Here is a 27,287-nt window from a genome sequence, read left to right on the forward strand (position 1 = left end):
ATATTCTACATCCAAAGGACAGATTCTCATCCAGAAACTGCAGATTTCATGAACACTAGCTAGACGGCTGCCTTTAACTGTGGTGCCGGTAGTGAGCAAAGCACAGCAACCAAACATTTCTTTATAGTTTTTATTGTGAAGTTTTTAAAAACAAGCAGTAAAAAGTAAAAGTAAAAAAAAAAAAAAAAAAAAGAAAGCATACAACTTGACTTGGAACAACAAAGGCTTTTCTGACATGCGTTTGTCAGTAGAGGGAAGGAGGGGGAGGAAGCAGGTCTGCTACTGTCAGACCCACTGCACCAACATGACACACACACACACACACTGTACCATCATAGACAGTAAGCCCAGTCTCTCTCACACACACACACACCGCTGGCAAAAACCCTCTTCAAACTAAAAGAAAATGAAATGATAAACAATCAAATACAATTTTAAGTTTCAGCTACTTCAATATTGGGAATGTATTAACAGGACTAGAGATTAAAAACAAAAACAAGGGGGAAAAAAGTCTAAAAAGCAACAACAAAAAAATCAGTTCGCTTGCAAAATAAAATAAAAAAAATCCTTTCTTCCATACTGATCCTCAATATTAGTAATTAAAGTTCTGACAGATGGAGTTGAAGTTTCTCCCTTCAGGAAACGCAATAGAAACAAGGGTACTAGGTGAAGTGCTGTATTATCATACAGATGCAGACAGCAGTGATCTGGAACTTTCTATCCTGTCTTGCCCTCTCCAAGAACACTGGAGGAGGGGGGGGGGGGTCATTTAATTTCATCAGTAAAATAGTAAATATTCAGACGTTTTTGTTGTTTCTCTTTTTTTTCTCTTTTTTTTTTTTTTTACCAAAAAAAGGGGGATAAAGGGAGAAGGAGTTGGTGAAAGGATGGAGTGGCTGGGGGAGGGAAGACAATGAAGGATACGTTTAGTTTTGATCAAAACCACAGAGAGAGGGAGACAGAGAGAGAGACAGAATCTCATGAAAAAACAGTAAAAAGTCCAGAGAGAAACATCCAGAGAGGTGTTCTGGTCAGGAAGGAGGAGAGAGGACCAGTCTCTGGGAGGATGTTTCCTCTCTCTTCACTGGGCCTGGAGGAGGAGAGAGAAAGAACAGGGAAGAGTTGATTAATACACCTTTTGATATATAATGCGTATTATGCACGTGTGTATGTTCCTGCATGTGTGTGTGTGTGTGTCCGTGTGTGTTCCTGCATGTGTGTGTGTGTCCGTGTGTGTTCCTGCATGTGTGTTCCTGCATGTGTGTGTGTGTTCCTGCATGTGTGTGTGTGTTCCTGCATGTGTGTGTGTGTTCCTGCATGTGTGTGTGTGTCCGTGTGTGTTCCTGCATGTGTGTGTGTTCCTGCATGTGTGTGTGTGTTCCTGCATGTGTGTGTGTGTCCGTGTGTGTTCCTGCATGTGTGTTCCTGCATGTGTGTGTGTGTGTTCCTGCATGTGTGTGTGTTCCTGCATGTGTGTGTGTTCCTGCATGTGTGTTCCTGCATGTGTGTTCCTGCATGTGTGTTCCTGCATGTGTGTGTGTGTGTTCCTGCATGTGTGTGTGTGTCCCTGCATGTGTGTGTGTGTGTTCCTGCATGTGTGTGTGTGTGTTCCTGCATGTGTGTGTGTGTGTTCCTGCATGTGTGTGTGTTCCTGCATGTGTGTGTGTTCCTGCATGTGTGTGTGTTCCTGCATGTGTGTTCCTGCATGTGTGTTCCTGCATGTGTGTTCCTGCATGTGTGTGTGTGTGTTCCTGCATGTGTGTGTGTGTCCCTGCATGTGTGTGTGTGTGTTCCTGCATGTGTGTGTGTGTGTTCCTGCATGTGTGTGTGTGTGTTCCTGCATGTGTGTGTGTGTGTGTGTTCCTGCATGTGTGTGTGTTCCTGCATGTGTGTGTGTTCCTGCATGTGTGTGTGTGTTCCTGCATGTGTGTGTGTGTTCCTGCATGTGTGTGTGTGTTCCTGCATGTGTGTGTGTGTTCCTGCATGTGTGTGTGTTCCTGCATGTGTGTGTGTTCCTGCATGTGTGTGTGTGTGTTCCTGCATGTGTGTGTGTGTGTGTTCCTGCATGTGTGTGTGTGTGTTCCTGCATGTGTGTGTGTGTGTTCCTGCATGTGTGTGTGTGTGTGTTCCTGCATGTGTGTGTGTGTGTGTTCCTGCATGTGTGTGTGTGTTCCCCACCTGTTGTCCCTGCTGTGGAGCTCCAGGCTGGCCAGGCTGGCCATAATAAGCCGCCTGCTGTCTGTAGTACTCTGCCCAGGCAGCACTGTAGTCCTGCTGGCCCCCTGCTGGGGCCGCGCCCCCTGCTGGGGCTGGGGCTGGAGCTGCTGCAGGGGCCGCCCCGCCCTGGGCTGGAGGGGGTGAGAGGTGTGTGAGTACGCAGGGAGCAGGAGAGCACAATGAAGAGAAATGTCAAGCCAGCTCGTCCAGGATATCCCCGGGGCTACAGTCTGAGTTAAGATGCCTTAGCATGCTACGTAATGCTAACATAACTTAGCATGCTACTTTGTGCTGATATTTCTTAGGATGCTACGTCATGCTAACATAACTTAGCATGCTACTTTGTGCTAAGGCCAGCTTATCCAAGACTAGTCTGGAAGCGGGCGAGCATTGATGTAGAAAACATGCGTGTGTGTGTGTACCCATGCCCATCTTCTTGTAGTACTCCTCCCAGGCCTTGGTGTAGTCAGGCTGGCCCCCGGGGGCGTGCCCCTGGCCCTGGCTGGGGTCCCCTGCCCCAGGGCCCCCCGCACCCCCGGCCCCTGGAGCCCCCGGGGCCTGGGCCCCCATTGCGCCCCCTGGCTGCTGCTGGTAGTACTGCGCGTAGTAGGCTGCCCAGGCTGCGTTGGGGTCCGCTGCTGCCTTGTCTGAGGGGGGAGGGGAGGGGGTAAACACTTTGGGGTAAAGACTGTGTGTGTGTGTGTGTGTGTGTGTGTGTGCGCTTACTGGGGTCGTGGGGTCCTGGAGCCTGCCACTGCTGGTAGGTGTTGCCCCATCCCTGGGGGGCGTACTGGCCACCTGGGGGGCCACCGCTGTGGAGGAGGGAGGGGTGAATCTTACGGTCTAGCACTCTGGCTGAACACGACATACGACTGGTTAGACGATGCCTGATAAAGGATCTGGACCATGATTGTGGGGAGAGACTGAGCTAGCGAGAGAGGGAGAGACAGGAGGGTGTACTTACTGTGGAGGGCCACCAGGGGGCCCCGTGTTGTAAGGGTTGGGGTTGTAGGGCCCCATGGGGCCAGCAGGACCTGGGCCACCAGGACCTCCCCCCATCGGACACAGAGGAGCCTGGGAAGAGGAGGAGCCGGGGAGGGGACGGGGTGGGAGGGGGAGGAGTTAGAGGGAGAGAGAGAGAACGGGTGTAGTCAATATATGATTGGTGGCCTGGTCTGTGTGCGTGTGTGCATGTGCGCATGTGCGTGACCCTACCTCGATCTTGTCCTCAATCATCTGCTTGGCGTGGTCGATCTGTTGGGGGGAACCCCGGATGGTGAACAGCTTGAAGTTGGGGTCCCCATTGGGCGGGGGCTGGCGGGAAATCTCCACAAACGCCCCCGTCTGCTGGTTGATGGACTTGACGTTCTCCCCTCCCCGGCCAATAACCAGGCCGCATTTGTGGGCGGGGATGGAGAAGGTCACCTCACCTCCTGGAGGACCCCAGTTCCCCTGGGCCCGCCCCCGGCCCCGCCCAGGCGACATGCCTGTTCCTGGAGGACCTGGGGGGCCCTGTGAAGGGAGGGGACACAAATAAGCAATGTTCAAGTCAGTCCAATACAGGTACCTGACCCTCCTGCCCCCTCCTGGCCCACCTCCTCCTCCTCCCCAGGTACCTACCCCCTGGCCCCCCTCGTCCTCCCCCAGGTACCGACCCCCTGGTCCCCTCGTCCTCCCCCAGGTACCTACCCCCTGGCCCCCCTCCTCCTGCCACCCCCCTCCTCCCCCAGGTACCGACCCCCTGGTCCCCTCGTCCTCCCCCTCCTCCCCCAGGTACCTACCCCCTGGCCCCACTCCTCCTGCCACCCCCCTCCTCCCCCAGGTCCCTTCCCCCTCCTCCCCCAGGTACCGACCCCATGGTCCCCTCGTCCTCCCCCAGGTACGTACCCCCTGGCCCCCCCGTCCTCCCCCAGGTACCGACCCCCTGGTCCCCTCCCCCTCCTCCCCCAGGTACGTACCCCCTGGTCCCCTCGTCCTCCCCCAGGTACGTACCCGCTGGTCCCCTCGTCCTCCCCCAGGTACGTACCCCCTGGCCCCCTCGTCCTCCCCCAGGTACCTACCCCCTGGCCCCCTCGTCCTCCCCCAGGTACGTACCCCCTGGTCCCCTCGTCCTCCCCCAGGTACGTACCCCCTGGTCCCCTCGTCCTCCCCCAGGTACGTACCCCCTGGTCCCCTCGTCCTGCCCAGGTACGTACCCCCTGGTCCCCTCGTCCTCCCCAGGTACGTACCCCCTGGTCCCCTCGTCCTCCCCAGGTACCTACCCCCTGGCCCCCTCGTCCTCCCCAGGTACCTACCCCCTGGCCCCCCTCTTCCCGAACACGGATGCTCTGCAGCAGCTCGTTGATGATGGAGGAGGCGTGTTCACAGCGGTCTGGAGGACCCATGATGTGGGCGATCTTATCAGGGCCGTCGCCATCGTCTGGTCGGCACGGCGACAGACAGGAAATAGGAGGGGGGAGAAACTCTTTAGAAAAAAGGTGAGCCCGCTTTTTACAGTCAAACAGAGAGCGACAGACGGAGACAGAATGAGAGAGAGACAGAAAGCGAGAGACAGAAAGAGAGAGACAGAGAGAGCTCACCAGGTTTGAACTGTATCCTGACTCCGGCGTCGTTCTGAATCTTCTTGATCATCTCCCCATTTCGACCAATCACCACACCCACAGAGTGGCGCGGAACGGCGACCTGACCAATAAAAACACCCGATGCTGATCAGCACTTTCCCTGGTCCAGGCCCGTCTGTGGACGCTCCTAAGCAGATCTCCAGTACTCACGTCCATCCCTCCTCCTCCTCCTGCTGCTCCTGCTGCTCCTCCTCCCCCTCCCATACGACCCCCGTACTCTCCACGCTCTCCAAAGTTGGGGTTGTCCCTCTCTCGGAGGATCTCATTCACCAGCTCCTTCGCTTGCTAGAGAGCGAGAGAGAGAGCAAGCGAGCGAGAGGTTATCCAGTGCATCTCTGGGACTAAGCATACAAAAGCACCAGTTTGTGTGTGTGTGTGTACCTGAACTTTGTAGGGGTCTCCTATGATGCGTAGAGGTTTATCCATGTTGGGAGGCTGGGAGCCATCTTGGATCAGGATCATCTTGACGCCAGCCCTCTCCTGATAGGAGGGAGGGTGACAGTGACTTTTGGGGAGACCTACTTGTAGTATATGCACCATTTCCTCCCTGGATTACAGAAGCACACCTTGACAACATGTGTGTACCGCCTGTTGGTGTGTTCCCTGTAGCTTTGGTGTTTCCTGTGTGTGTGTGTTCCCTGTAGCTTTGAGTGTTTCCTGTGTGTGTGTGTGTGTGTTCCCTGTAGCTTTGGTGTTTCCTGTGTGTGTGTGCGTGTGTTCCCTGTAGCTTTGAGTGTTTCCTGTGTGTGTGTGTGTGTTCCCTGTAGCTTTGAGTGTTTCCTGTGTGTGTGTGTGTGTGTTCCCTGTAGCTTTGAGTGTTTCCTGTGTGTGTGTGTTCCCTGTAGCTTTGAGTGTTTCCTGTGTGTGTGTGTTCCCTGTAGCTTTGAGTGTTTCCTGTGTGTTACCTGTAGCTGTTTGATGGTCTCTCCTCCCTTGCCGATGATGAGGCCAGCTTTGCCAGCAGGGATCATCATTTCCTGCATGGATCCTGCCTGCCCATTGGACGACTCATGGAAGGAGGGCGGGGTGCCACGCCCCCGTGACACAATCTCATCCAGAAACATCTTAGCTTTCCTGAGAGGGGGAGGGGGACAGAGAGGGGGAGGGAAGAGTGGAGGGAGGGAGGGGTAGAGGGAGGGGTAGAGGGAGGGAATGGAGGGAGGTAGAGGATATGGACATTTAAGAACAAATGAAGGAAGTATTATAACTATTACAGTAAACAGAGAGAAAGTGGGACCTACTGTATGGCGTCTGGCGATCCTGTTAGTGACACACTCCTCTCTGGAAGACCACCGCTGTCTAGAAACACACACAGCCAGGTACACACACACACACACACACAGGGGAAACAGACACAGCCAGGTACACACACACACACACACACAGGGGAAACAGACACAGGCAAACACCAACGTCAATCCAAAACCATCTGCAGCTTGGTCAAGTTGAGGGTGAGAGGTAGAGAACCGAGGTAGATCACCTAGCTCACCTGGAGCAATCTGGACCTTGCAGCCAGAGTCTTGCTGGATCTTGTTGATCTGTTCCCCGCCTCGACCAATGACTGCGGAGGAGGACAGAGAGATATCTAGTCTTATACTGCTGACCAATGGGGGGGGGGGGGTGTTCCTGCCCCATGGGTTGGAGGGCCGAGTGTGTGTGAGAGTTTGTGAGAGTTTCTGAGAAGGCACGTTTCCTCTAGACCAGTGGTTCTTAACCCTGTCCCCAGAACCCTTGTCCTGCATGTTATAGATCTCCAACACACCTGATTCAAATGAATGTTCGTTACCAGGCTTCTACAGAGCTAGATAACAACCCGTTTATTTGAATCAGGTGTGTTGGAGCAGGGAAACATCTAAAACATGCAGGACAGGGGGTCCCTGAGGACCAGGGTTAAGAAACACTGCTCTGGACAACGTGTGCAGTTGGAGGCGACTGTGAGCGTAAGTTTATGTGAGCATGTGCAGGCGTACGTGCGTGTGAAAGGGTGCACGCGTGTACTCACTTAGACCAACCATGCCGTCGGGCACTCTGTAGTCTTCCGTCATGGTGGAGGGTCTGACACTGCAGGAGGAGAGGAGAAACGAGAGTGGAGGAGGAGAAACGAGAGGATGGAGGAGGAGAAACGAGAGGGTGGAGGAGAAACGAGAGAGTGGAGGAGGAGAAACGAGAGGATGGAGAGGAGAAACGAGAGGATGGAGAGGAGAAACGAGAGGATGGAGGAGAAACGAGAGAGTGGAGGAGGAGAAACGAGAGGATGGAGAGGAGAAACGAGAGGATGGAGAGGAGAAACGAGAGGATGGAAAGGAGAAACGAGAGGATGGAGAGGAGAAACGAGAGGTTGGAGGAGGAGAAACGAGAGGTTGGAGGAGGAGAAACGAGAGGTTGGAGGAGGAGAAACGAGAGGTTGGAGGAGGAGAAACGAGAGGTTGGAGGAGGAGAAACGAGAGGTTGGAGGAAGAGAAACGAGAGGTTGGAGGAGGAGAAACGAGAGGTTGGAGGAGGAGAAACGAGAGGTTGGAGGAGGAGAAACGAGAGGTTGGAGGAGGAGAAACGAGAGGTTGGAGGAGGAGAAACGAGAGGTTGGAGGAGGAGAAACGAGAGGTTGGAGGAGGAGAAACGAGAGGTTGGAGGAGGAGAAACGAGAGGTTGGAGGAGAAACGAGAGGTTGGAGGACATGGGTGAAATCCTAATTCAGTGATACCAACATCAGACAACTAAGAGACCAAGACTGCCTCCATCCTTACCTCTGCTGGGACAGGGCAGCCAGCTGAGCTCCGATAGCTAGAACGGGCAAGAATAATCAATTACAGAGTGCAGTAGGAGTGTCATTGAGAGAGGGAGTGTGTTAGAGAAGACTGAGGAAATGCGTGAGGGAGACAGTAAATAAGCGCAAGATAGAGACAATGAGTGAGTGTGAGAATGTGAGTGTGTGTGTGTGTGTGTGTGTGTGTGTGTGCGCGTGTGCGTGTGCGCGCGAGAGCGATGGTGAGATAAACATACACAGAGCATTGCCTGAATCTCTGTCGCCATGGGATGCCATCTTCTTTGCATCTGGTTGGTCTAATGAAAAAGAGAGTAGTGCAAGTTAGATCCGTCAGAGTATGTTTTGCTCGGGATTGGGATATTCAGTGTGTGTGTGTGTGTGTGTGTGTAAGACTGCGTACCTCCATCTTCTAAAGAGCGTTTCTGTCCTGCGAATGAGTAACTCTCTGCCCCACCGTTGTTGCTCATTGGAGTACCTGCCTCTCCCCCTATTTTAGCGGCAATCTGGAGGACAGCAACAGGGTACGGGGTAAGGATGTGGGGTGCCAGGGGCTGGCTACTTTTAAAACTGCTATTCAACTTGGGTTTTAAGTCGGACAAAGTTTACCCTTCAAAGTAAGTTCTTTCACACACAGTTGGCTTGTTTACGTTAGGTTGCCATCTTACTGTTACCTAGCCGTCTGAGGATTAGCTAATCTTGAGACGGTTCAAGAGTTCAAAGCCACGATAATGTTAAGAGAAGTAGCATTACCCACTGTCTAAAGACATTGACCTGATGACTTAAGTCACGTCACGCTGTCCTCATGAACCCTGCTAGGAACGTAAGCTAGCGAACTAGCGCCGCTCAATTGGTAGCGGAGTAGAAATGTATTGGTAATTTAGCCAGAAACGCTAGCTTGTAAACTTTGTAAACCACGTGCAATGCTAAAAACTTGGTAAAAAGCTAGGTCCGTACAGACGTTGAGCACTAAGGCAACTTGCTCGACAAATTACTTATTCGACTACTTGGCTTGCACTGGTAGGAAGCGAGGGAGCTAGCTAGCAACACATGAGCCTATGTGGCTAGCTAGCTAGCTTGCAACCCATTTAGCTAGCTAGCTCTCTATTTTATGGCTAGCTAGCTAAATTACAATAGCTTAGGCTAAATAATTTTGGGGCTATAAAAGGTAAACAATGTATTACACATGCATGTGTATCCTCACCCGCTAGCTAATTCAGTGGGCTGTGAGGACAGCATAATTACAACAACTAGCTTGCCACCATTCCACACTTTATGTCTGTAAACTGCCCGCTACGCATACCACGCCGGTCCATTCATGGCCTCGTTGCAGCTTCACAGCCTAGCATAAGCTAGCTAGTTAGCAGACTTCATTCAGTATCGGGCTCCGCATTTTCCCGTTTCTCACCTGTCTAGCTCGCTCCACGGCGTCTGCAAATGCATCTTTCTTTCCCCCGGCACCAGCTCCGGTCCCGTTGGACGGCACCGCGCCGTATTCCGACATACTATTCACACTGTTGAGGGGATTCACGCTCACACACACGGGGATCGAAGTAGTATTTGGGCCCGGTCAAGTTGCGCAGGAGCGGGAAGACAAGAAAGGCAAGGACGTGGATGGCAGAGGAGGTGGAAATCAAACACGCTGGAAAGCTTCTCTCTTCTGAAGTAACCAATCCCGAACAGTGACGGAGGCTGAACCAATTAAAGTAATGCCAATTATTGGTTCATTTCCGCGCAGGCAGCAGTCAACGGGGTTTGTTGATCGACAGCTCGTGTTTGGCCAATCATGAGATGGGCGCTATTTTAGAAGCCAATCGGATTGAGAGATCATTTTTTTTGTTGTTGTAGAATGGACGCTTGCATTACGGGACCCTCGTTTTACATCTCATGTAGTGCACTTTGCAACTGCCGGGACCTCGTTGCAAACGATCTTTTCCTATTCTGTATGAATTCATTGTGTTTATTTTTAGAAACTTACACTTGTATAATGTTATCGAAAAAAACAGACTGGACAGCAAATGTTATTTTAATATTTTAGCGTTTTTATTTCAAGGCACCACTAATACGCCTTCATTTGCATAAAATCCCATAATTAAACAGAAACATACTTTTGAGGGTCTCATTTAATTCCTAAACAAACACATCCAGTCAACGTGCAGAGTCAATCTGCATATAGAATATACTTTCATACAATACGCACATTCCTTTATCTGATACACTGACACTGAAGTTGTCTGAAAAAACAACAACATTGAAATAACGAGGGCAGTTTAGGCCTGTGGTTGAACAAAACTCTTCCTTACAATAGTGTACTTCCTCTCAATCACAGACTCACACACAAAGTCTCTCTTTCTATCACAGACACAGACTCATACACATGCAATGGGATTCAATTTCTTGTACATGACATCATCGTCATGACATCAGCAGTGCTGAGCCCTGGGATTGGCTACTCAGGATAAATACATCCAACCATGCATTTGTCAAGATCTGCAGCGTGTGCCTCAGTCCTGTTTTTGGATTTAAAAAATATTTAATCTCCAATTCATGCTGAGAGAAGTCTGGTACTAAAACACTTGCACTACTGTTGACCTTTAGCTTGAGGTAAAATAACTGTTAGATAAATACGATTTATAGTTTGAATCTGGACCCTTTACTCTTTGAATGTCTTTGGCAATAACGGATATGTGAAATTGAATGGTTTTAATACTTTATCATCATACCACTTTGTCCTGTGGTATTTAAAATTCTAAAATATATCTTATTATTTGTATTTATTTTTCTCAAGGTAACAGAAAACATGGTCTGCCAACCCAACTCTTCATCCTCCTCCTCCTCATCAGTCAGTCTTTCCTGCTGGGGTTTGTCCAATTCTCATTGCAGAACTTTACTAGCACACTTCGATAATACGATGATTCCATGATTCTGTGGTTCTGTGATTCCGTGCTTCCCCTGGGATCACGGTGGGTGCAAGCTCCTCCTCCCAGAGAACAGCAGGAGATGGTTAAGCCCTGCTCTACTCCAGGGCTACCTCGATGCTCCACCTAAAATTGTATTGGAAGGGGAGGGCCGGACTTTAAAACAAAACAAGAAATCCTTTCCACAGTCGTCTTTTCTTAGTACGGGATGTAAAAAGACAGTTCTCCAGCACACAGGGGAACTCTCACAGGGCGCTAGTGAGTTAGTCAGCACCCAGAGCCAAGCAGGTTCTCCTCAGGTGGCCCATGTAGGACATGTGAAGGACACGGGCGGTAGCGTGTTACGGTCGCTGGCTGGTCACAACACTGATCACACCCCTCTGCATGCTGCCCATGCAAAGTACAGAAGTCCCGCCACTCCACGGCAACGCCTGGCACGCACACAGTATGACGGGGAGGGTTTGGAAACGTTAGCAGGAGTCTGTGGCAGGTCTGGCTCGCTCCTCCATGTCATGCCCTCCACCTCATGCCCTCCACCACCTCCTCCTCCAAGACAGCATGCCACCACAATGTTGAAACTGCAGGTGTTTCTTTCCGGTTATCTCCATCCTCTCTTCTCCATACCCCATGGACATTCCTTATGTACCCCCCTCACCTCCCCTCCCCCATTCCCTTTCCTACCTCCCTCACCTCCACCTCACCTCCTCCACCCCCCCCTCACCTCCCCTCCCCCATTCCCTTTCCTACCTCCCTCACCTCCACCTCACCTCCTCCACCCCCCCTTCACCTCCCCTTCCCCATTCCCTGTCCTACCTCCCTCCCTCACCTCCACCTCAACTCCTCCACCCCCCCCTTCACCTCCCCTTCCCCATTCCCTTTCCTACCTCCCTCACCTTCACCTCCCCTTCCCCATTCCCTTTCCTACCTCCCTCACCTCCACCTCACCTCCTCCACCCCCCCCTCACCTCCCCTCCCCCATTCCCTTTCCTACTTCCCTCACCTCCCCCTCACCCCCTCCACCCCCAGGACCTTCCTCATGTGCTCGTACACCACGTAGGAGATGCTGACGGCGGGGATGACTTTCAGGAAGTTGGGCGCTATGCCTCGGTAGAGGCCGGCCACGCCCTCCTGGGTCACGATGTTCCGGAACAACCCCAGCATGGAGAGCTGGGGGGCACCCTTCACTGTGGCTGAGGGAGGGAGGGAGGGAGCGAGAGAGATGTGGTTGGGTGGAACGGGGTGGAGAGGTAGGGAGAGGAGAAGTAGAGGTGGATGGGGCCAAGAAGAGAGTCAGAAAAATGTATCACAGAATCAGTCATAATCACACCTTTCCCATTTAGCACCCCTCACAAACACACAGAGACACACACAGAGACACACACACACAGAGACACACACACACAGAGACACACACACACACACACACAGAGACACACACCCTGGGCCTGCATGCGTGTCCTGATGAGGGCCAGAGGGTAGGAGGCCAGCTGGCCACAGGTGCTGGACAGGGTTCCACAGCCCACCAGGACCAGAACCCCGGGGTCTGCAGAGGTCGTGTTCCTCAGGAGCCAGGCGTTCTTCAGGGTCTGGGCAGAGGGGGAGGAGGAGGAGGGGTGGAGAGGATAAGTGGTTTTCTCGTGTGTGTGGAAGGCCATGTGTGTTTGTGTGTGTGTGTGCACGTGTGTATGTGTGTGTGGGGACCTCGTAGACGGCCAGGTCTATGCCGGCATAGGGGATGATGCCCAGCAGGTTGGGCAGGTAGCCCTTATAGAAGGCCTTAGGCCCCTCCCTCTCCAGGATCTGTCTGGCACAGTGGGCCACACTGCGGTACTGCCCCGTGCTGCGCAGGGTGAGGCGGGTCTTCAGGACCTGGGGGAGGAGGGGAGGGAGAGAGAGACAGGAGAGAGAGATGGGGAGGAATGAGAGACAGAGGGAGGGAGGGAGGGAGGGAGGGAGGGAGGGAGGGAGGGAGGGAGGGAGGGAGGGAGGGAGGGAGGGAGGGAGGGAGGGAGGGAGGGAGGGAGGGAGGGAGGGAGGGAGGGAGGGAGGGAGGGAGGGAGGGAGGGAGGGAGGGAGGGAGGGAGGGAGGGAGGGAGGGAGGGAGGGAGGGAGGGAGGGAGGGAGGGAGGGAGGGAGAGAGATGGGGAGGGAGGAGGTGGGAGGGAGGGATGAAGAGGGGAAGCAGAACAGACAAAGGAGTTAGCAAAGGGGGATATAGATGTGTGTGTGTGTGTGTGTGTGTGAGAATCACTGTCTGACCTCCATTGGATAGATAACGGTCTGTGCCGTGGCTCCAGCCAATGAGCCGGCCACAAACCTCTCGTGCACCCTCAATGTCCCGCCCTCCTTACTGCCATGCATCACACGCTTGATCTGAGGGAGGAGGAGAAGGGGGGCAGGGGGAAAGAGAGGGAGAGGGAGAGAAGGAGGGAGAGGGGGGCAGGGGGAAAGAGAGGGAGAGGGAGAGAAGGAGGGAGAGGGGGGCAGGGGGAAAGAGAGGGAGAGGGAGAGAAGGAGGGAGAGGGGGAAAGAGAGGGAGAGAAGGAGAGAGAGGGGGAAGGGGGAAAGAGAGGGAGAGAAGGAGGGAGAGGGGGAAGGGATGGGAAGAGGCAAGAGAGGGAGAAGGAGAGGGAGACACGAGAATGAATAAATCAGCAAAGCACAATAGTATATTAGAAGTTATTCAATGTGACAATGTCAGAGCGAATGGGAGTAGCGTTGTCTGTGAGAATGTCTGAGTGAGATAGAGAGAGAGAGAGAGAGAGAGAGAGAGAGAGAGAGAGAGAGAGACAGGCAGACAGGCAGGCAGACAGGCAGGCAGACAGGGAGAGACAGAGAGAGAGACTGAAAGAGAGAGACAGAGGGACAGAGAGAGAGAGAGAGAGAGAGAGAGAGACAGAGAGGGGTACAGTTCACCTGTTCGTAGGCCAGGAACTTGATAGCGGTCTCCGGGGCGATCTTCAGCACGTTGACCCCGTTGCCCCTCCAGAGGGAGCCCACCCCCCCCTCCTTCACCATGGCCTTCAGTCCATCCAGCACAGACCCCCTGCCTGGGGTCAGTCCATCCAGCACAGAGCCCCTGCCTGGGGTCTGGCCATGCACCTGGGGGGGGTTAAGGAAGGCGGGAGTCAGAGAGAGACAGTGAGAAGGGAGAAAGCAGTTAACGCTCTAATGGCACAAGCACACACCAGACCCCCCCACACACACACACGCACACACCCACACACACACGCCCCCCTGGCCTCTCCCCACCTGCAGGAAGACCTTGAGGCGGTCCAGGGGGGCGGTGCCGGTGCGGGACACAGAGCCAGCCATGGCCCCCGCCATCAGCTGCCTCCACACGAAGCCTGACTTCTTCTCCTGCTCCGTAAACTCATCTGGTATGGTCAGCTGCTCCCCAATGTCTAACATCTGGGAGGGAGGAGGGAGGAGAGAGGAGAGAGGAGAGGAGGAGAGAGGAGGAGGATGGGAGAAACAAAGAAAATAAGAACTGTGAAGTGTGGATTTGTGTGGTGTGTAGTGTGTGTGAGTAGTGTGTGTGTGTGTTTTCACCATGGAGTGTTTCCAGTAGCGCGCCACGTCCTCCATGTTGTGCAGGGGGTTGAACAGGAAGTGATCTCGCCACTCGTCCCAGTCGATGGTCATGGTGCCGTCCCTGTCCATACTGATCACACACACACACACACACCACACACACAGACCACACACACACACAGAAACATGTGCAGAAGTATTTAAGCATTCAGAGTCTTGAATTATATGATAAATACAGATGTGATGAATGTTCTAAAGAGCTCTAGAATGTTCTAGAGTCCTGGAGGGTTGGAGAAGGAAGTTCAAGTTCAAGTTTATTATCATTTACTCATAAACAGCATTTATCAGTAATGAAATTCTTTGTGCTCAATGTCCGTTCAATTTAAGAATAAATTAATTAAATACTGGAGAATGGAGAAAAGGGGTAGGAAAAAGAGAAAAAAATTGTAGTGCAAAAAGATTTTTCAAGGACAGTTCAGCATCCTGATGGCATGTGGGTAAAAACTATCCCTGTATCTGCTGGTACGGGATGGAGGAGACCTGTGCAGGATCCTGGCTGCTTGATCCAGGCTCACGTTCACTCCCACGGCATGGAGGGACTGCTGGATCTCACCTGCATCAATCTCGCCTGAAACCACACACACACAAACACACACCATCTGTCAGTCCGTGTGTGCGTGTGTCGGTGTAGTGTGTATGTGTGTGTCTGTGTAGTGTGTATGTGTCTGTGTAGTGTGTGTTTGTAGTGTGTGTGTGTGTGCGCGTGTCTGTCGTGTGTGCGTGTCTGTCGTGTGTGTGTGCCGCACCATCGTGGTTGCTGTCCAGAGAGCGGAACATGAGTCTGAGCTGTTTCTCATGCTGCTGGAGATACTGGCGGAACTCCTCAAAGTCCAGCTCTCCATCATGGTTGGTGTCTCCTGCCTTAACTATCTGCTGAGGGAGGAGGGGGAGGAATAGAAGGATGGATGGAGAGGGAGGAGAGAGGCCAGAGAGACCCCAGAGAAGTTAGAAACAAAGGATAATGGAGGGGTGGGATGATGAAGGGATGCAGGACAGGAGAGGGACAGCCTGTTATCTTTAAGCTACACCCTTGAGAACCCTTACTGGGAAACACACACACAGATACTGATAGCTTTAGTTTTACATTTAGTCATTTAGCAGACACTCTTATCCAGAGCAACTTACAGTATGTACAGGGACATTCCCCCCAAGGCAAGTAGGGTGAAGTGCCTTGCCCAAGGACAAAGTCATTTGGCACGGCGGGGAATCCATCCAGCAATCTTCTGATTACCAGCCCGATTCCCTCACCACTCAGCCATCTGACTCCCTACCTAGCTTTAATCTGTATTTGGTGGCATGATCAATATTATTTATTGGCTATCATGCACAACAAACTTTAGCTAGTCTACAAAGCTACCATGAAGCAAGGCTGAAGGCAACACGAAAAAAAAAGGTGAAAAAAAGATTTTCGAAAAAAATATATTTTTTAACTTGAAACTTTGTGTGGTGTTGTGGGTGAACACAGTTTTGAAAGACATTTTTTAAATAATCATTTCGTTTAGATTTCTTAAAAAAAAAAAAAAAAAAGGATTTGGAAAAAAGTTACAAATAAACGTTTTGAAAGGTTGAAAGTCTGCATCATTGATGAGTACTTGGGGACTCCGTGTTGTGCGGTATTGCAGAGATCATCAATTACGATCTTTTACCAAAGTAATTTTAAACATTAGTATCTGTACTTCTCCTTAAGTAAAGGATGTGTGTACTTTTGCCATCTCTGCAGAAAGGTTAAAGCCTTTCTCATCTTACAAAGTTCATCTCCCTGCACTAAAATAGCTAGCATGTACCTTCCAACACGTGTAGTACCCACACACACACACAGACACACGCATCCCTCTATGTCCACCCACACTGCCAGCCAGTAGACAAACTAACCTAAATAAACAAAGGTGAGAAATGTCATTACACTGCCAGAAGCAGTGTAACAGCATTTGGAGGACAAGTAGGACTGCAGGCATAGAAATGTATTTTACATATAGTCATTTAGCAGACACTCTTATCCAGAGCGACTTTTACTGTAAACAAACCTTCACACACGGCCCTGGATAATAGGAACCGAACTAGCAACAGTGTCGTTTCCTCTAGGGCTAACTGGGCTCATACTGCCACGAGCGGTCATTCATAGGAAGGGGGTCCCCCAGTTAAGCATTGCGGGGGGGGGGGGGGGGGATTGCATCTGTGACATCACACACAAGCGCACATGCTATGTTTTTCTTGGCCTGTATTTTTGTTTGCTTTTCTCTTTGCAGCGCGCAGGGGCCTGCTTACCCTGTCCACCGAGCCGCGAGAGAGTCCCCGCGCGGCCAGCCCGGTCCGCAGCTCGTATATGTCGATCCGTCCATCCTTATTGAGATCGAGCTCGTCAAACAGCTCCGCCCACCGTTTCTCCCGGTCCGTGTCAGAACCGCCGCCGTCCTGACACTGGGCACGGATCCAGCCCCGGGGGACCCGAGCCCCCGGCTGCCCCATATGGCGACTGCAAAGACACGAGACCCAGTGACAGCCCCAGGGACACGGGTTAGATCACAGGTTTCCAAGTGGACGGTAATCTACAATGACGCCCATGTAATTTAGGATCTCGAGCCGCATAAATCTAACAAATGACGCGGCTAACATCCCCTGTGGTTAACAGCTGGAACGTGTCAGTTCCTCTCAAATGTCCATAATTACTCGATGTTTACAAGTTGAAGAAACAAGGAAGCGATCATAAGAAACGTCGTCTCTCCTTTCCTCCCGCTCTCTTCTTCACTTCTTTGCCAGTACGGTTAAACTGCGGTTCTCCTTAGATGGCCGGGTCGGTAACGCTAATCCGGTGTCATATTCATGCCTGTACTGGGTATGTACTGAACATTCGGAGATTAAACGTGCTTTCGTCTCGTTTCTACTGCACGCAAGTAGATTGAAGCCTACGGGCGAAACAGTACTGACGTTAAAAAGGCGTGAGAGCGCCTCGCTTTACCGCATGGTTGGAATAACGTAAAATGGACTAGAGTTACGCGATATATGTTCGGTGGTCTCTGTCAGGCTTGGTTGTCACGCATAGATTCATCCTGTTCTCAACGTGCCCTTGCTTTGGGCACGGAGCACTGTCTCGCTCTCCCTTACGACAGCGCGTGAGCGTCGAAACAGTGGTTAACGACAAGAGTAGGGAATGAAGTATGCGCGAGTCATGCGCCGTTCAAGGAAAACGCGTTCACGTTCAGTTTATTATGTACACACGCACTATGACTGTTAAGACAAGGTTAACTGAAAACGGATTAGCCTATCTAAAAGTCTGTGATCGTGAAGCACTTAGGCTACTGCTTGCGTTTGATTGGTTGGGTCGATGGCCCGTTCTAATAACTTGCTAAAAGCCTTGTTTCAAACATGCCCCCCTCCCCTCTCCGTGCAATTCAAGTTGAGAACAAGAACAAGACATTGAGCACTGCAAACACACACATAAGAACACACACATGCGTCTTGCAGTAACACCTGTTACTTTCTCTCAGCCTGTGCTGTGCAGCCTACCCCCACTCAAAAATTATACGTGGAAGATAATTGTTGTCTTTACACCTAATATTTTTTTGGGGGTTCACACCGAACAAAAGATTTGTTAAGGTGGGACAATCTTCAAAAACAAAAACACACTGCTTGTATAAATATGTCCACATACTTTTTATTTCTATTTTTGCATTTGGACCATATGTCAGATAAAACCTTGATTGTGTCTTTGATATCATAACTGAAAGACCACAACAATGAAGAAACACAAGCCAGCTGCCCTGTAAGGTGTAAAACAAGCCAGACTTCTTCCAACAGGTTTCTGTTCAGGCTTGATTGACTGATCGCCACCTAGTGGAGGCTTTCAGCGTGACACCACCACTCATTTTAGTCCCATCAGATCGTCTCTTCTACGAAGCAAGCAGCTCCTTGAAGCTCTCCCAAACACAGGTCGAAGACTCAGTGGGGATGAGAGAGGGCGTTCCCACCGGTTCCTCATCTAGTCTACATTCACGGGTTAGTCTAGGAGGAGGGAGGAGGTAGGTGGAGGAAGGAGAGGGCAGTATCCTGGTTACTTGGAGGTGCTAGCCCCAGGACGCTGCCCTACACCTGGGGGGGGCTTCCTCTCCGCTCCCTTAACGATGCTCAGGTGTTTGTGGAGCGAGTTGGACGCCTTGTGGGTCACTTCCTGCTCGATCTTGTTCCTGATCGCCACCTCCAGGCCCTGCAGGGTAGGACCAGGGGTCAGAGGTTAAAAGAGGCAAGATTCAGGTTCGCTGGTTACAGTGAAGGCAGGCCTGTAACCCGCGTCCTGTAAATCCTTAATGAGATCCAACAACAGGTGTAGCTCTGCAACATTTTAATACGTGGATATTAAATGGTTTAGTATGCATATATGCCTACTTAGCAAACACGTTTATCCAAAGCGACTTAGAGGGCGATTTAAACCTACGACCTCTATATTAAGTCAAACGTGAGCCAACCTCATTAAGTGCGACACTAGCCAGACTTTGCCGCCGTTATTAACGGCGTTAAAGCTTCACGGGTGCAGTAAACATTACTAAACAAATTCAAATATTATAAACTGCGCCCCCAATTTGTGTGAACTTCCGCTCTTCCAATTTGAGTTTGATTCACTGTGTCTTGTCAAAGTTAGCCAAAGACGAAAGATCGCCTCGATCATGGCAACCTATTCTGAACGGGTAGGCAGCCTACTGCAAAACTTGGTTTAGAGGTGAGCAGCACACGTTCATGGTTTGCCAGACAAATGGATAATCCTAGTTTACTTTCAAGCTTTTGCTAATATATAATATTTTTTCCGGAGTGTTTCTTACCTTCTTCAACTTCTGCTGCTGAACAACCACAGCCTTCTTGGGAGCGATCACCCTGCCTGTTGAAAAGGAGAGGGATTGACGTTGTGTGTGTGGCCAGACGTTTCAGTTTCCACTGTCAAACATGGAATTTAAGCCATTCCAGCCCTACTCGCCCCGTTTGATCCAAGATGGCCACCACAACGCATGTCGCACCACCTTCTAAAATTTACAAGGTACGGGGAAACAAAAAAAACAAACACAGCAGAAGAGTAACATCGAACATACCTCCTTTCTTTGGCCCTTTCTGTTTGTTTGACTGCGGTTTCTTGGCTCCACCAGGTCGCTGTGCCTTGAACTTCTGTTTACCTTGCGCCATCTTTTTCAACTAATGCGATTACGATTAGACCTCTGACCCGGATACAGAATGTCAGTTGTAGGACCGTCGAAGACCAAGATGGGCGGATCGTTTACCGTGACATATTTTAGGTGCGTTCGACTGCATGCAGCGCCGGCGTCGCCTGCGGCCCGGCTGACTTGAAGCAGCCAATGGGATTCTCAGCTTCAAGGCAGCTGACTGTCTGCGCTGCCAGCTGCATGAGGTCGAATACACCTAATGTAATTTGGTTTAATAGTGATATTTTAGTAATTATTATAATAGATTAATAAGAATTAAATCAAAGAAAGACTGACACCATAGTTTGTCCCTTCATTTTTATTGAACTGATGTGAAAGAGAAATCTCTTGTTTCATGACTGCAGTATACAGCATTATATTCATATACATATATATAAAAAAAACATCCAGTTTGAACTATCTTCACTTAATACAAAACTAAACCCAGATGTGAATATCAATAATAACAATAAAAATGTAGAATACTACACTCAGAGGCCCTCTTAACTTCACTTCTACCTAAACCAGCACCAGACACATAGCTCTCTTTTAATTGGCTTATACATAGATAAACTGTCATCAGAGCTGCCTTCCATTCGTTGATTTAGCAAGATGGGCGGAAAGAGTGTGTGACTGCTGGCGCCAGAATTTGGCAATACAGCCTGTTTTAGAGGCTATTTCTCACTCTTTGTGTGTGTGTGTGTTTGGCCGGTAGTGTGTGTGGTCGAGGAGGCCTCCTCGGTGTAGTGTAGGCTATTAAACAACAGCGTCATCACGAAGAAAAATCACAACAAAAAAAAACATCATACTACACAGCAAATAATCGTTGTTGTGACAACGAACGAACATTCAAAATAAACAAAACCCGTAACGTTCTCGTACCATTTTTTTTGTTTCGTTTTTTTCTTCTCTATTTTGGAACAAAATTACAGATGGCCACAAAGTTGCTACATTGTTCTGGACCTGTGACTCTCTTCCATCTCACTCTTTGTTCAATTTCTCAACGACAACAAATAAGAAATGCAAAGAAAATGGAAAGAAAGCAAGCCCATGGAGCACAGCAGAGTTGTGTGTGTGTCAACAGCAAGCCTTCTGTGATCTGACACCGTATGGCATCCTAGTGAGGAGAGAGAGAGAGGGAGGGAGAATCTCCCCCGGTCTTGGGGGGAGGGGCAGAGAGGCAAGGAGATGGGGAAGGAGGGAGGTGAGGGGGGCAGAGTTGGGTCTAGCTCTAATCTACGGCACATTCTAGAATGTGAACGAAACTGTGACACTGTTTGATTCTAGATTTCTTTATTTTAGTTTTTTTTTGTGGTGGTGGTTTGTTTTTGTTAGATTTTTTTTCTTTTTTTTTTTCTGACAGGAAGGTTCTGGAACTTTCCATCTGGACAGGCCGTCCTCTGGGCGAAGAAAATTGAATTTGCAGGGGTGGGGGTGGGTGGAGTAGGTTCGAGGGATGGAGCAGAGATGAAGGGGTGCATTTGTGTGGTCACTGGTGAAGAACAGAAGGGATGTCTGTGTTTGGGGAGGAGTGGAAGGCAGGCTTTGGGAACAGTGCAAGGACTGTTTTCTCCCGTTAGCACGTTAGCTTAGCTGTAGTCCTCGTTCTGATAGCATGTTAGCATTGCAGTGGTCCTGTTAGCATGTTGGTTTAGCTGTAGTCTTGATTCTGATAGCGTGTTAGAGTAGCATTGGTCTTGATAGCATAGCAGTGGTCCTCTTACCATGTTAGTTTAGCTGTAGTCCTGATTCCAAAAGCGTGTTAGCTTAGCAGTTGTCCTGTTAGCGTGTTAGCTTAGCTTTAGTCCTGATTCTGTTAGCATGTAAAGTAGCAGTGGTGCTATACCTGCTGGTGGTGTAAGGCAGTGAACAGAGCCGGCCTGTTGCCAGGGGCCTGAGACATTCAGTACAGTGAGCGGGTTCTTCCTGGTATCTCATTCACACTAGATTGGTGAGAGGTGTAGTAATATCGAAGCTAGTTTGCCAATATTGTTTTCATGTAAGTATCCCTTTCCCAAATGTTTTTGTTTGTTTTAATTACATAATCAAAATCATGGCACCAGTCATGATATTAAGTCACCAAAGAAGCAATTATGTTTTGTCTTAGTGTGTGTGGAGGTTTTTGTGCGGGGGAAATCAGAGCGGAGGGTGTTCTTGAGAATCCAAACAGAGTTCCTATTAGAACTTGGCTTCCAATAGAACTTTTTAAAGCATCTTAAAGGGCCTGTGCCTGACTATCTCCTGTCATGTTTCATGATCCGTGTAACTTTACCTTTAAACCATACTATTACAACTCTGTTAAACAACTAGGGAAATAAATGTTAATATAACATTTAAATGGGGGGGGGGGGGGGGCTATTGGGAGTTTTTTTTTTCTACAAATTAATTATCAATATCTTGCTACTCTCAATTCTCAGGGCGGTGGTAGCTTAAGTTCATATGTACACATGTGTAGATGAATATGTATCTACACCTAAAGTAAGAAGAAGCAGCATTTTAAGCACCACAAACCACTGAAGAGAAAAATGCAACCTTGGAAAGTCTCTTCCAATATAATGGCTGTTGTACAATTCTCCTTTCGAAGGATTATCAAGGTTGTGAGTTTAGAGACAACTGATAAATAGGCTTCATTCACTGCATTAAAACCTTAAATTCTTTGTAGAGAGATGGAGAAAGAGAGAAAGAGATATGGAGAGAGACAGAGAGATGGGGTGAGAGAGAGAGATCGGGAAGGAGAGAGGAGAGACCATGGGATGTCATTGGAGCACAGAAAACACCAGAGCAAGGAGAGAGAGAGACAGAAAGAGATTGTGTGTATGTCTTTGTGTGTTTGTCTGAGCCCTGTGTGTGTGTGTGTGTGTGTGTAGGTAAGTAAGTACTTTATTAATCCCAAGGGGAAACTACAGAAGCCTGTGAGTTTTAGTGAGACAGTGGTAGCTAAGCATGGAAGCATTACACTAACGGTGTGTGTGTAGTTAACTGAGTTGTGTGAGGACGGTATGTGTGTATCAGGGACGTAGGTTTGTTTTCAAATGTGTTTTTTTTTTCTTTTTTTGCGTCCGTTAAAGATAATTTTCATAATAAAAGGTGTATGTTGGACGGGGGACTTGTCCCACCCGTGTGTGTGTGTGTGTGTGTGCGTGTGTGTGTGTGAGAGAGAACAGAGTATGAGTGTGTGTGTGTGTGTGTGGTGAGGGGGGGGGCAGTACCGCTCTGCTGCCAGCAGGGGGAGCCAAGCATGTCTACAGGGCGGTGAGGCGCCCTGTAAGCGCAGCCTGCAGCTCGGAGGGGAGGAAGACCCCCAGCTCTGTGATGATGCCCCCCGTAATAAGCTGGTGGGGGGTCACGTCAAACGCCGGGTTCCACACGTCTATTCCTGGGAGGGGGTGGAGATTTGGGGGTGAAAAGAAAGAAAGAAAGAAAGAAAGGATTAGAGAGGTTAGTAGAAGGAAAATATAGAATAGTTACAATGTTCATGGATCTTTATTAGGAACACACACACACACACACACACACACACACACACACACCTCTCTAGGGATCTATGGTTCCATTAACAGAGACTGGTTAATTACTGCTTGTGAAAGACAGCAGCTCTCTAATTAGAGATTACTAAACAGAACTCAATCAGTACTGAACACGCACACTTGGAAGCAACATTGGACAGACTCTCTCCCTTTCTCAGCCTTTCACATTGTCTCTCCCCCTCTCATCTCCCTCTCATCTCTCATCTAATCTCTTCTCATCTCTCTCTCTCTCATCTCTCTCCAAGCATCTCTCACTGCAGCAAGCTAGTTCAGCGTGCTCTGCAGACTCCTCTATCGGAGGAACACACACACCTGGCGCAGCGATGGGGATGCCGTTGATGCTGGTGAGCTCCTCCGCGGGGCGTTCCTCTATCACAATGTCCCGGCCGCTCTCCAGACTCAGGTCACATGACGTGCTGGGCGCCGCCACGTAGAACGGGATCCCATGATGCTTAGCAGCGATGGCCAGCTGGTACGTGCCCACTTTGTTAGCCGTGTCGCCGTTGGCAACCACCCTGTCGGCCCCGACAACAACGGCTGAGGCAGAGTGACGAGGGGAGGAAGAGGAGAGAGAGAGAAGAGTCAGAATGGAGATAGAGAGAGAGAGAGAGAGAGAGAGGGAGAGAGGGGGGGGGAGTCAGAGAAGAGAAAGAGAGCGGCGTAGGGTTCAGGCAGAGACACACCTCCTCTCACGGCATCAGAGACGGTAGTGATGAAGTGACTCTCACACACACACACACACCTGTGATTCCCCTCTCCCTCATGGCGAGCGCGGCCATGCTGTCGGTGATGAGCGTGGCAGGGAAGCCCTCAGACACCGCCTCGTAGGCCGTCAGCCGGGCGCCCTGGTTGTAGGGACGCGTCTCCGTGCAGTACACACGCCTCAGACGGCCCAGGGAGTGGAGGCTGCGCACCACACCTGGACACACACACACAGAGAGAGAGAGAGAGAGAGAGAGAGAGAGAGAGAGATAGAGAGAAAGAGAGAGAAAGAGAGAAAGAGAGAGAGAGAGACACACAAATGGTTAGTAAGTCTGGTATGGTGTCTGTACTCATATGACTTAGAAGAAAACGCACACACACACACAACCCCCTTCCAACACACACACAACCTTGTCGTACCCAGAGCAGTGCCATATCCAGCTGTGGCCAGTGAGCCGGTGTTGCAGTGTGTGAGGATGGTGACGGAGTCTCTGGGGACGCCAGACAGGATGTGCTGGGCGCCATAGTTACCGATCTTCTTGTTGTCGTTGACATCCCGCTCTAGCATCTCCTCAATCCAGCCAATCACGCTGCAGGGCAGAAGCGGGAGGGGCGGGACACAAGGCAGAGGCTGTTTTGTGATTGGGGGCCAAAGGTGTCTGTCTGAATCGCCTTCCCGGTTTTCTCACGTAACTCTCCTCCCTCGCTCCCTCCCTCCCTCGCTCCCTTCCTCCCTCACCTCTCTCTCAGCTGGTCAGTGTTCTTCTCCATACTCCCCTCCCTCGCTCCCTTCCTCCCTCACCTCTCTCTCAGCTGGTCAGTGTTCTTCTCCATACTCCCCTCCCTCGCTCCCTTCCTCCCTCACCTCTCTCTCAGCTGGTCAGTGTTCTTCTCCATACTCCCCTCCCTCGCTCCCTCCCTCCCTCACCTCTCTCTCAGCTGGTCAGTGTTCTTCTCCATACTCCCCTCCCTCCCTCGCTCCCTCCCTCCCTCACCTCTCTCTCAGCTGGTCAGTGTTCTTCTCCATACTCCCCTCCCTCCCTCGCTCCCTCCCTCCCTCACCTCTCTCTCAGCTGGTCAGTGTTCTTCTCCATACTCTCGTTCTCCGCGTGCTCCATCAGCTCGCGGGCGGCACGGCCCATGTTGACGGCGGTGGGCCTGGCTGAGGTCAGGTGACACAGAGACTCCCGGATGAAGGTCACGGGGTCGTCACCCCCGGCGCCGGCACGCAGCTCCACCGCCAGGCTCAGGCAGCCCACGATTGCAATGGCAGGAGCCCCCCTCACCTGAGGGGAGAGGGAGGGAGGGAGAAATAAAGAGGGAGAGAATGGAAGGAAGCACAGAGAGAGAGAGAGACAGAGACAGAGAGAGAGAGAGAGAGAGAGAGAAAGAGAGAGGAGAGGGAATGGAAGGAAGCACAGGGAGGGAGGGAGGGAGGGAGGGAGGGAGGGAGGGAGGGAGGGAGGGAGGGAGGGAGGGAGGGAGGGAGGGAGGGAGGGAGGGAGGGAGGGAGGGAGGGAGGGAGGGAGGGAGGGAGGGAGGTATGGTTAGGTGAGTTCCATCACCTGCTAGATAGGTAAGAAGGCAGGCTGCATGGATGACATCACAGTGGTCAGTTTATCATCTCCTCTGGGACACACATGACATCATCTCCTGGCGATAACATTCCATCACTCTGACACACACACCTTAAACTTGGACTGCTGCACTCTAGGTCAATTCATTAATTACATTTGTGTGTAATGGGATATAGGCAATGTGTGTGTGTGTGTGTGTGTGTGTGTGTGTGTGTGTGAAACATAGGAGAGAGACAAAGAGAAAGAGAGAGAGTTCAAAGGAAACGCGGTATGGTCCGAATGCTAACTGATCCAATTCCTACTCTCCCTGTCCAAGGCGTTCACGTGCAACGGTAAACGCCAAAGGAGTCCGTGTAGGTGTCAACAAGCGGAGCGCGAGGAACAAAAACCCCAGAACGGTTCATCAATAATTCATCACAGTCTTTACAGTGAAAGAGATGGGGGCGTTTTCACGGTGGATGCGGGTACCGGGCACGCTGGTTGTTCAATGCCACACGTTAAAACGGTACAACTGTAAATAATTGATGGACCCACCACTGTCATTTACGGAATTCCGTTAATCGGGTCAGGGCCAACGTTAGCCCACACCAGCGGCTCGGGAACGAGCAAACCATCCCCGATCGCCTCGAGCAAAGGTTGCAACGTTACCGGGGCGGTTAGAGGTGAAAACCAGAATGGTTAACGCTTTGTGGTAGCGTATGCGGGCGCGGTGTTGGAAGCTTACGTTGGTGTTAGCTAGTTAGCAGTGACATAAATGTCCCAAAACGTGACCATAACGTCGTATCTGTCAACAAGCGAAGCAATCCCTCGCCCTCACAACTATATCCTTTAGCTACGAGCTAGCTAAACGACACAAAAGATCGACCCCGTTTGACACAAAGACGCATCCGCGGCCAACTTACAATCACAACAAACAGAGCTGAACAAAAACAAGATAGCTAACTAGCTAAAATACACTAGCCTGCAGACGCACACACACACACACACACAGAGAAACGCACGCGGGGCCAACGTTGCGTTAAGTGACACTTAAACCGTAGGCAAAGAGTGTGGAGAAGAGACTGATAAGAGAAGAAGAGAGAGAGACGGATATGAAGGGTATATACATCTGGTTAGGGGTTGGCAAAGAGGAGAGCCGCGTGTCTTACCTTCATGGACTTGATGGCTTCATATCCGTCTTGCACCGAGCGAATCTCGTCAAACACCGTCTGGTGCGGGAGCAGCAGCTGGTTGAGGATTTGCAGGGACCCGGCCCGGTAACGGATCGCTTCGAGCGTCATGACCCGAACGAGATGGTAGATCGGATGATACACACACACGCTCACACTGGTACTACAACGGCCCTTCCTTCGGCTGTCCCGGTAACGGGAAGAGATAGGAAGAGAGAGAGGGGGGGGTTGGGTGAAATGGACCGTGTGGGGGTGTGGGGTGGGTATAGTAACGGGAGGCTGGAGGAATGAATGCGAGTTGGAAGGGGGGAACAGAGAGAGATAGAGAAGGGGGGGGGGGGCGGTGCGAGCTGTGAAACCTTTCACACTGTCACACAGGCACGGAACCACGTGCTCTCCCGGGCAGGAAACACAACCCTCCCACTGTCAACGCCCACCTCTCGCGCGCTCTCCGGTTTGTCGTTCTCTCTGTTACGTTTACGGTATGAAAGTGTACTTCCATGGTTCCCCCAGTGCGACTCGGCCCCTCCACACACAGAAAACGTTGCCTCGGCGTCGCCGTCGCCGTGCCTTTGTTCGTAGAAATTTAACATTCAGATAAGTTGTATTAGCATACGCGCTAATCCTTCGTCCCTCTAACAAAGGCGCCAACCGCAACCGCCGTCTGCGCGAGGCACGGAGAGACAAAGCGGGGCACACAGCAGATCTTTCCTTTTGACCCTATAATGCAAATAGCGCAAAACGCGCCATTCAATATAGTTCTGTACGCTAATTTCGGGAGCCAAAGAGCAACTGTAGCCCACATACACACACTCAAAAACACACAAATGAGAGCGCGAGTCACTGTTTTGGTAGGCTGTTTGCTTTTTAATAGAACCATGATTCCCCTTAGTAAACAATATCATCAGTATACAATGGAATAGTTCATTGCAGCCGTTTACCTCCGGCTCATGGCACGCGCGCATACCATGCATCTCCACAAAAATAGTGCTCTCACCCAAGCTGCGTACACAAGCAA

At 50.8% G+C, this 27,287-nt stretch overlaps 5 protein-coding genes across 8 annotated transcripts in view; all 5 read right to left on the minus strand.

Moving 5' to 3' along the window:
• Positions 1-116: 116 nt before the first annotated feature.
• On the minus strand, positions 117-9,327 carry khsrp (KH-type splicing regulatory protein). Of its 2 annotated transcripts, none has more exons than XM_084685501.1 (18): positions 9,008-9,327; positions 8,003-8,105; positions 7,839-7,898; positions 7,583-7,619; positions 6,841-6,899; positions 6,319-6,399; positions 6,080-6,137; positions 5,744-5,912; positions 5,220-5,318; positions 4,989-5,123; positions 4,797-4,899; positions 4,512-4,636; positions 3,433-3,729; positions 3,182-3,291; positions 2,944-3,029; positions 2,640-2,864; positions 2,179-2,348; positions 117-1,090 (listed from the first exon to the last, which is right to left on the minus strand). In XM_084685501.1, the coding sequence occupies exons 1-18, from the start codon at positions 9,101-9,103 to the stop codon at positions 1,082-1,084; spliced, it is 2,022 nt and encodes a 673-aa protein (XP_084541627.1). In that variant the 5' UTR covers positions 9,104-9,327; the 3' UTR covers positions 117-1,081. The 2 variants fall into 2 exon arrangements, with proteins under 2 accessions (XP_084541627.1, XP_084541628.1); XM_084685502.1 differs by having other exon boundaries at positions 6,328-6,399; positions 9,008-9,325.
• A 2,186-nt stretch (positions 9,328-11,513) lies between these two features.
• LOC146237363 (mitochondrial adenyl nucleotide antiporter SLC25A23-like) lies at positions 11,514-17,608 on the minus strand. 3 transcript variants are annotated; one of them, XM_084685537.1, is made up of 11 exons: positions 16,779-17,608; positions 16,377-16,584; positions 14,858-14,981; positions 14,592-14,679; positions 14,070-14,181; positions 13,770-13,928; positions 13,434-13,619; positions 12,777-12,890; positions 12,219-12,386; positions 11,956-12,103; positions 11,514-11,707 (listed from the first exon to the last, which is right to left on the minus strand). In XM_084685537.1, the coding sequence occupies exons 1-11, from the start codon at positions 16,814-16,816 to the stop codon at positions 11,514-11,516; spliced, it is 1,539 nt and encodes a 512-aa protein (XP_084541663.1). In that variant the 5' UTR covers positions 16,817-17,608. The 3 variants fall into 3 exon arrangements, with proteins under 3 accessions (XP_084541663.1, XP_084541662.1, XP_084541664.1); XM_084685536.1 differs by having other exon boundaries at positions 14,858-14,984; XM_084685538.1 differs by lacking the exons at positions 16,377-16,584; positions 16,779-17,608 and adding an exon at positions 15,237-16,184.
• Positions 17,609-17,738: 130 nt separating this feature from the next.
• Positions 17,739-19,344, minus strand: c21h19orf53 (chromosome 21 C19orf53 homolog). Its single transcript, XM_084685635.1, has 3 exons — positions 19,187-19,344; positions 18,923-18,978; positions 17,739-18,312 (listed from the first exon to the last, which is right to left on the minus strand). The coding sequence occupies exons 1-3, from the start codon at positions 19,275-19,277 to the stop codon at positions 18,160-18,162; spliced, it is 300 nt and encodes a 99-aa protein (XP_084541761.1). The 5' UTR covers positions 19,278-19,344; the 3' UTR covers positions 17,739-18,159.
• A 253-nt stretch (positions 19,345-19,597) lies between these two features.
• Positions 19,598-26,601, minus strand: mri1 (methylthioribose-1-phosphate isomerase 1). The gene is made up of 7 exons (XM_084685585.1): positions 26,249-26,601; positions 24,586-24,809; positions 23,944-24,113; positions 23,564-23,740; positions 23,134-23,358; positions 22,504-22,670; positions 19,598-20,786 (listed from the first exon to the last, which is right to left on the minus strand). Exons 1-6 carry the CDS (start codon positions 26,378-26,380, stop codon positions 22,537-22,539), a joined length of 1,062 nt encoding a protein of 353 aa, XP_084541711.1. The 5' UTR covers positions 26,381-26,601; the 3' UTR covers positions 19,598-20,786; positions 22,504-22,536.
• Positions 26,602-27,115: 514 nt separating this feature from the next.
• Positions 27,116-27,287, minus strand: part of cc2d1a (coiled-coil and C2 domain containing 1A) — an 11,531-nt gene continuing 11,359 nt past the window's right edge. The window contains exon 26 of the mRNA XM_084685472.1: positions 27,116-27,287. This exon is cut by the window's right edge and continues 2,035 nt beyond it. The gene's annotated coding sequence lies outside the window, so the exon portion shown is untranslated.

Source organism: Hypomesus nipponensis, chromosome 21 (genome assembly GCF_054491055.1).
Source record: "Hypomesus nipponensis isolate SF chromosome 21, ASM5449105v1, whole genome shotgun sequence".
Lineage (NCBI taxonomy): Eukaryota > Metazoa > Chordata > Actinopteri > Osmeriformes > Osmeridae > Hypomesus > Hypomesus nipponensis.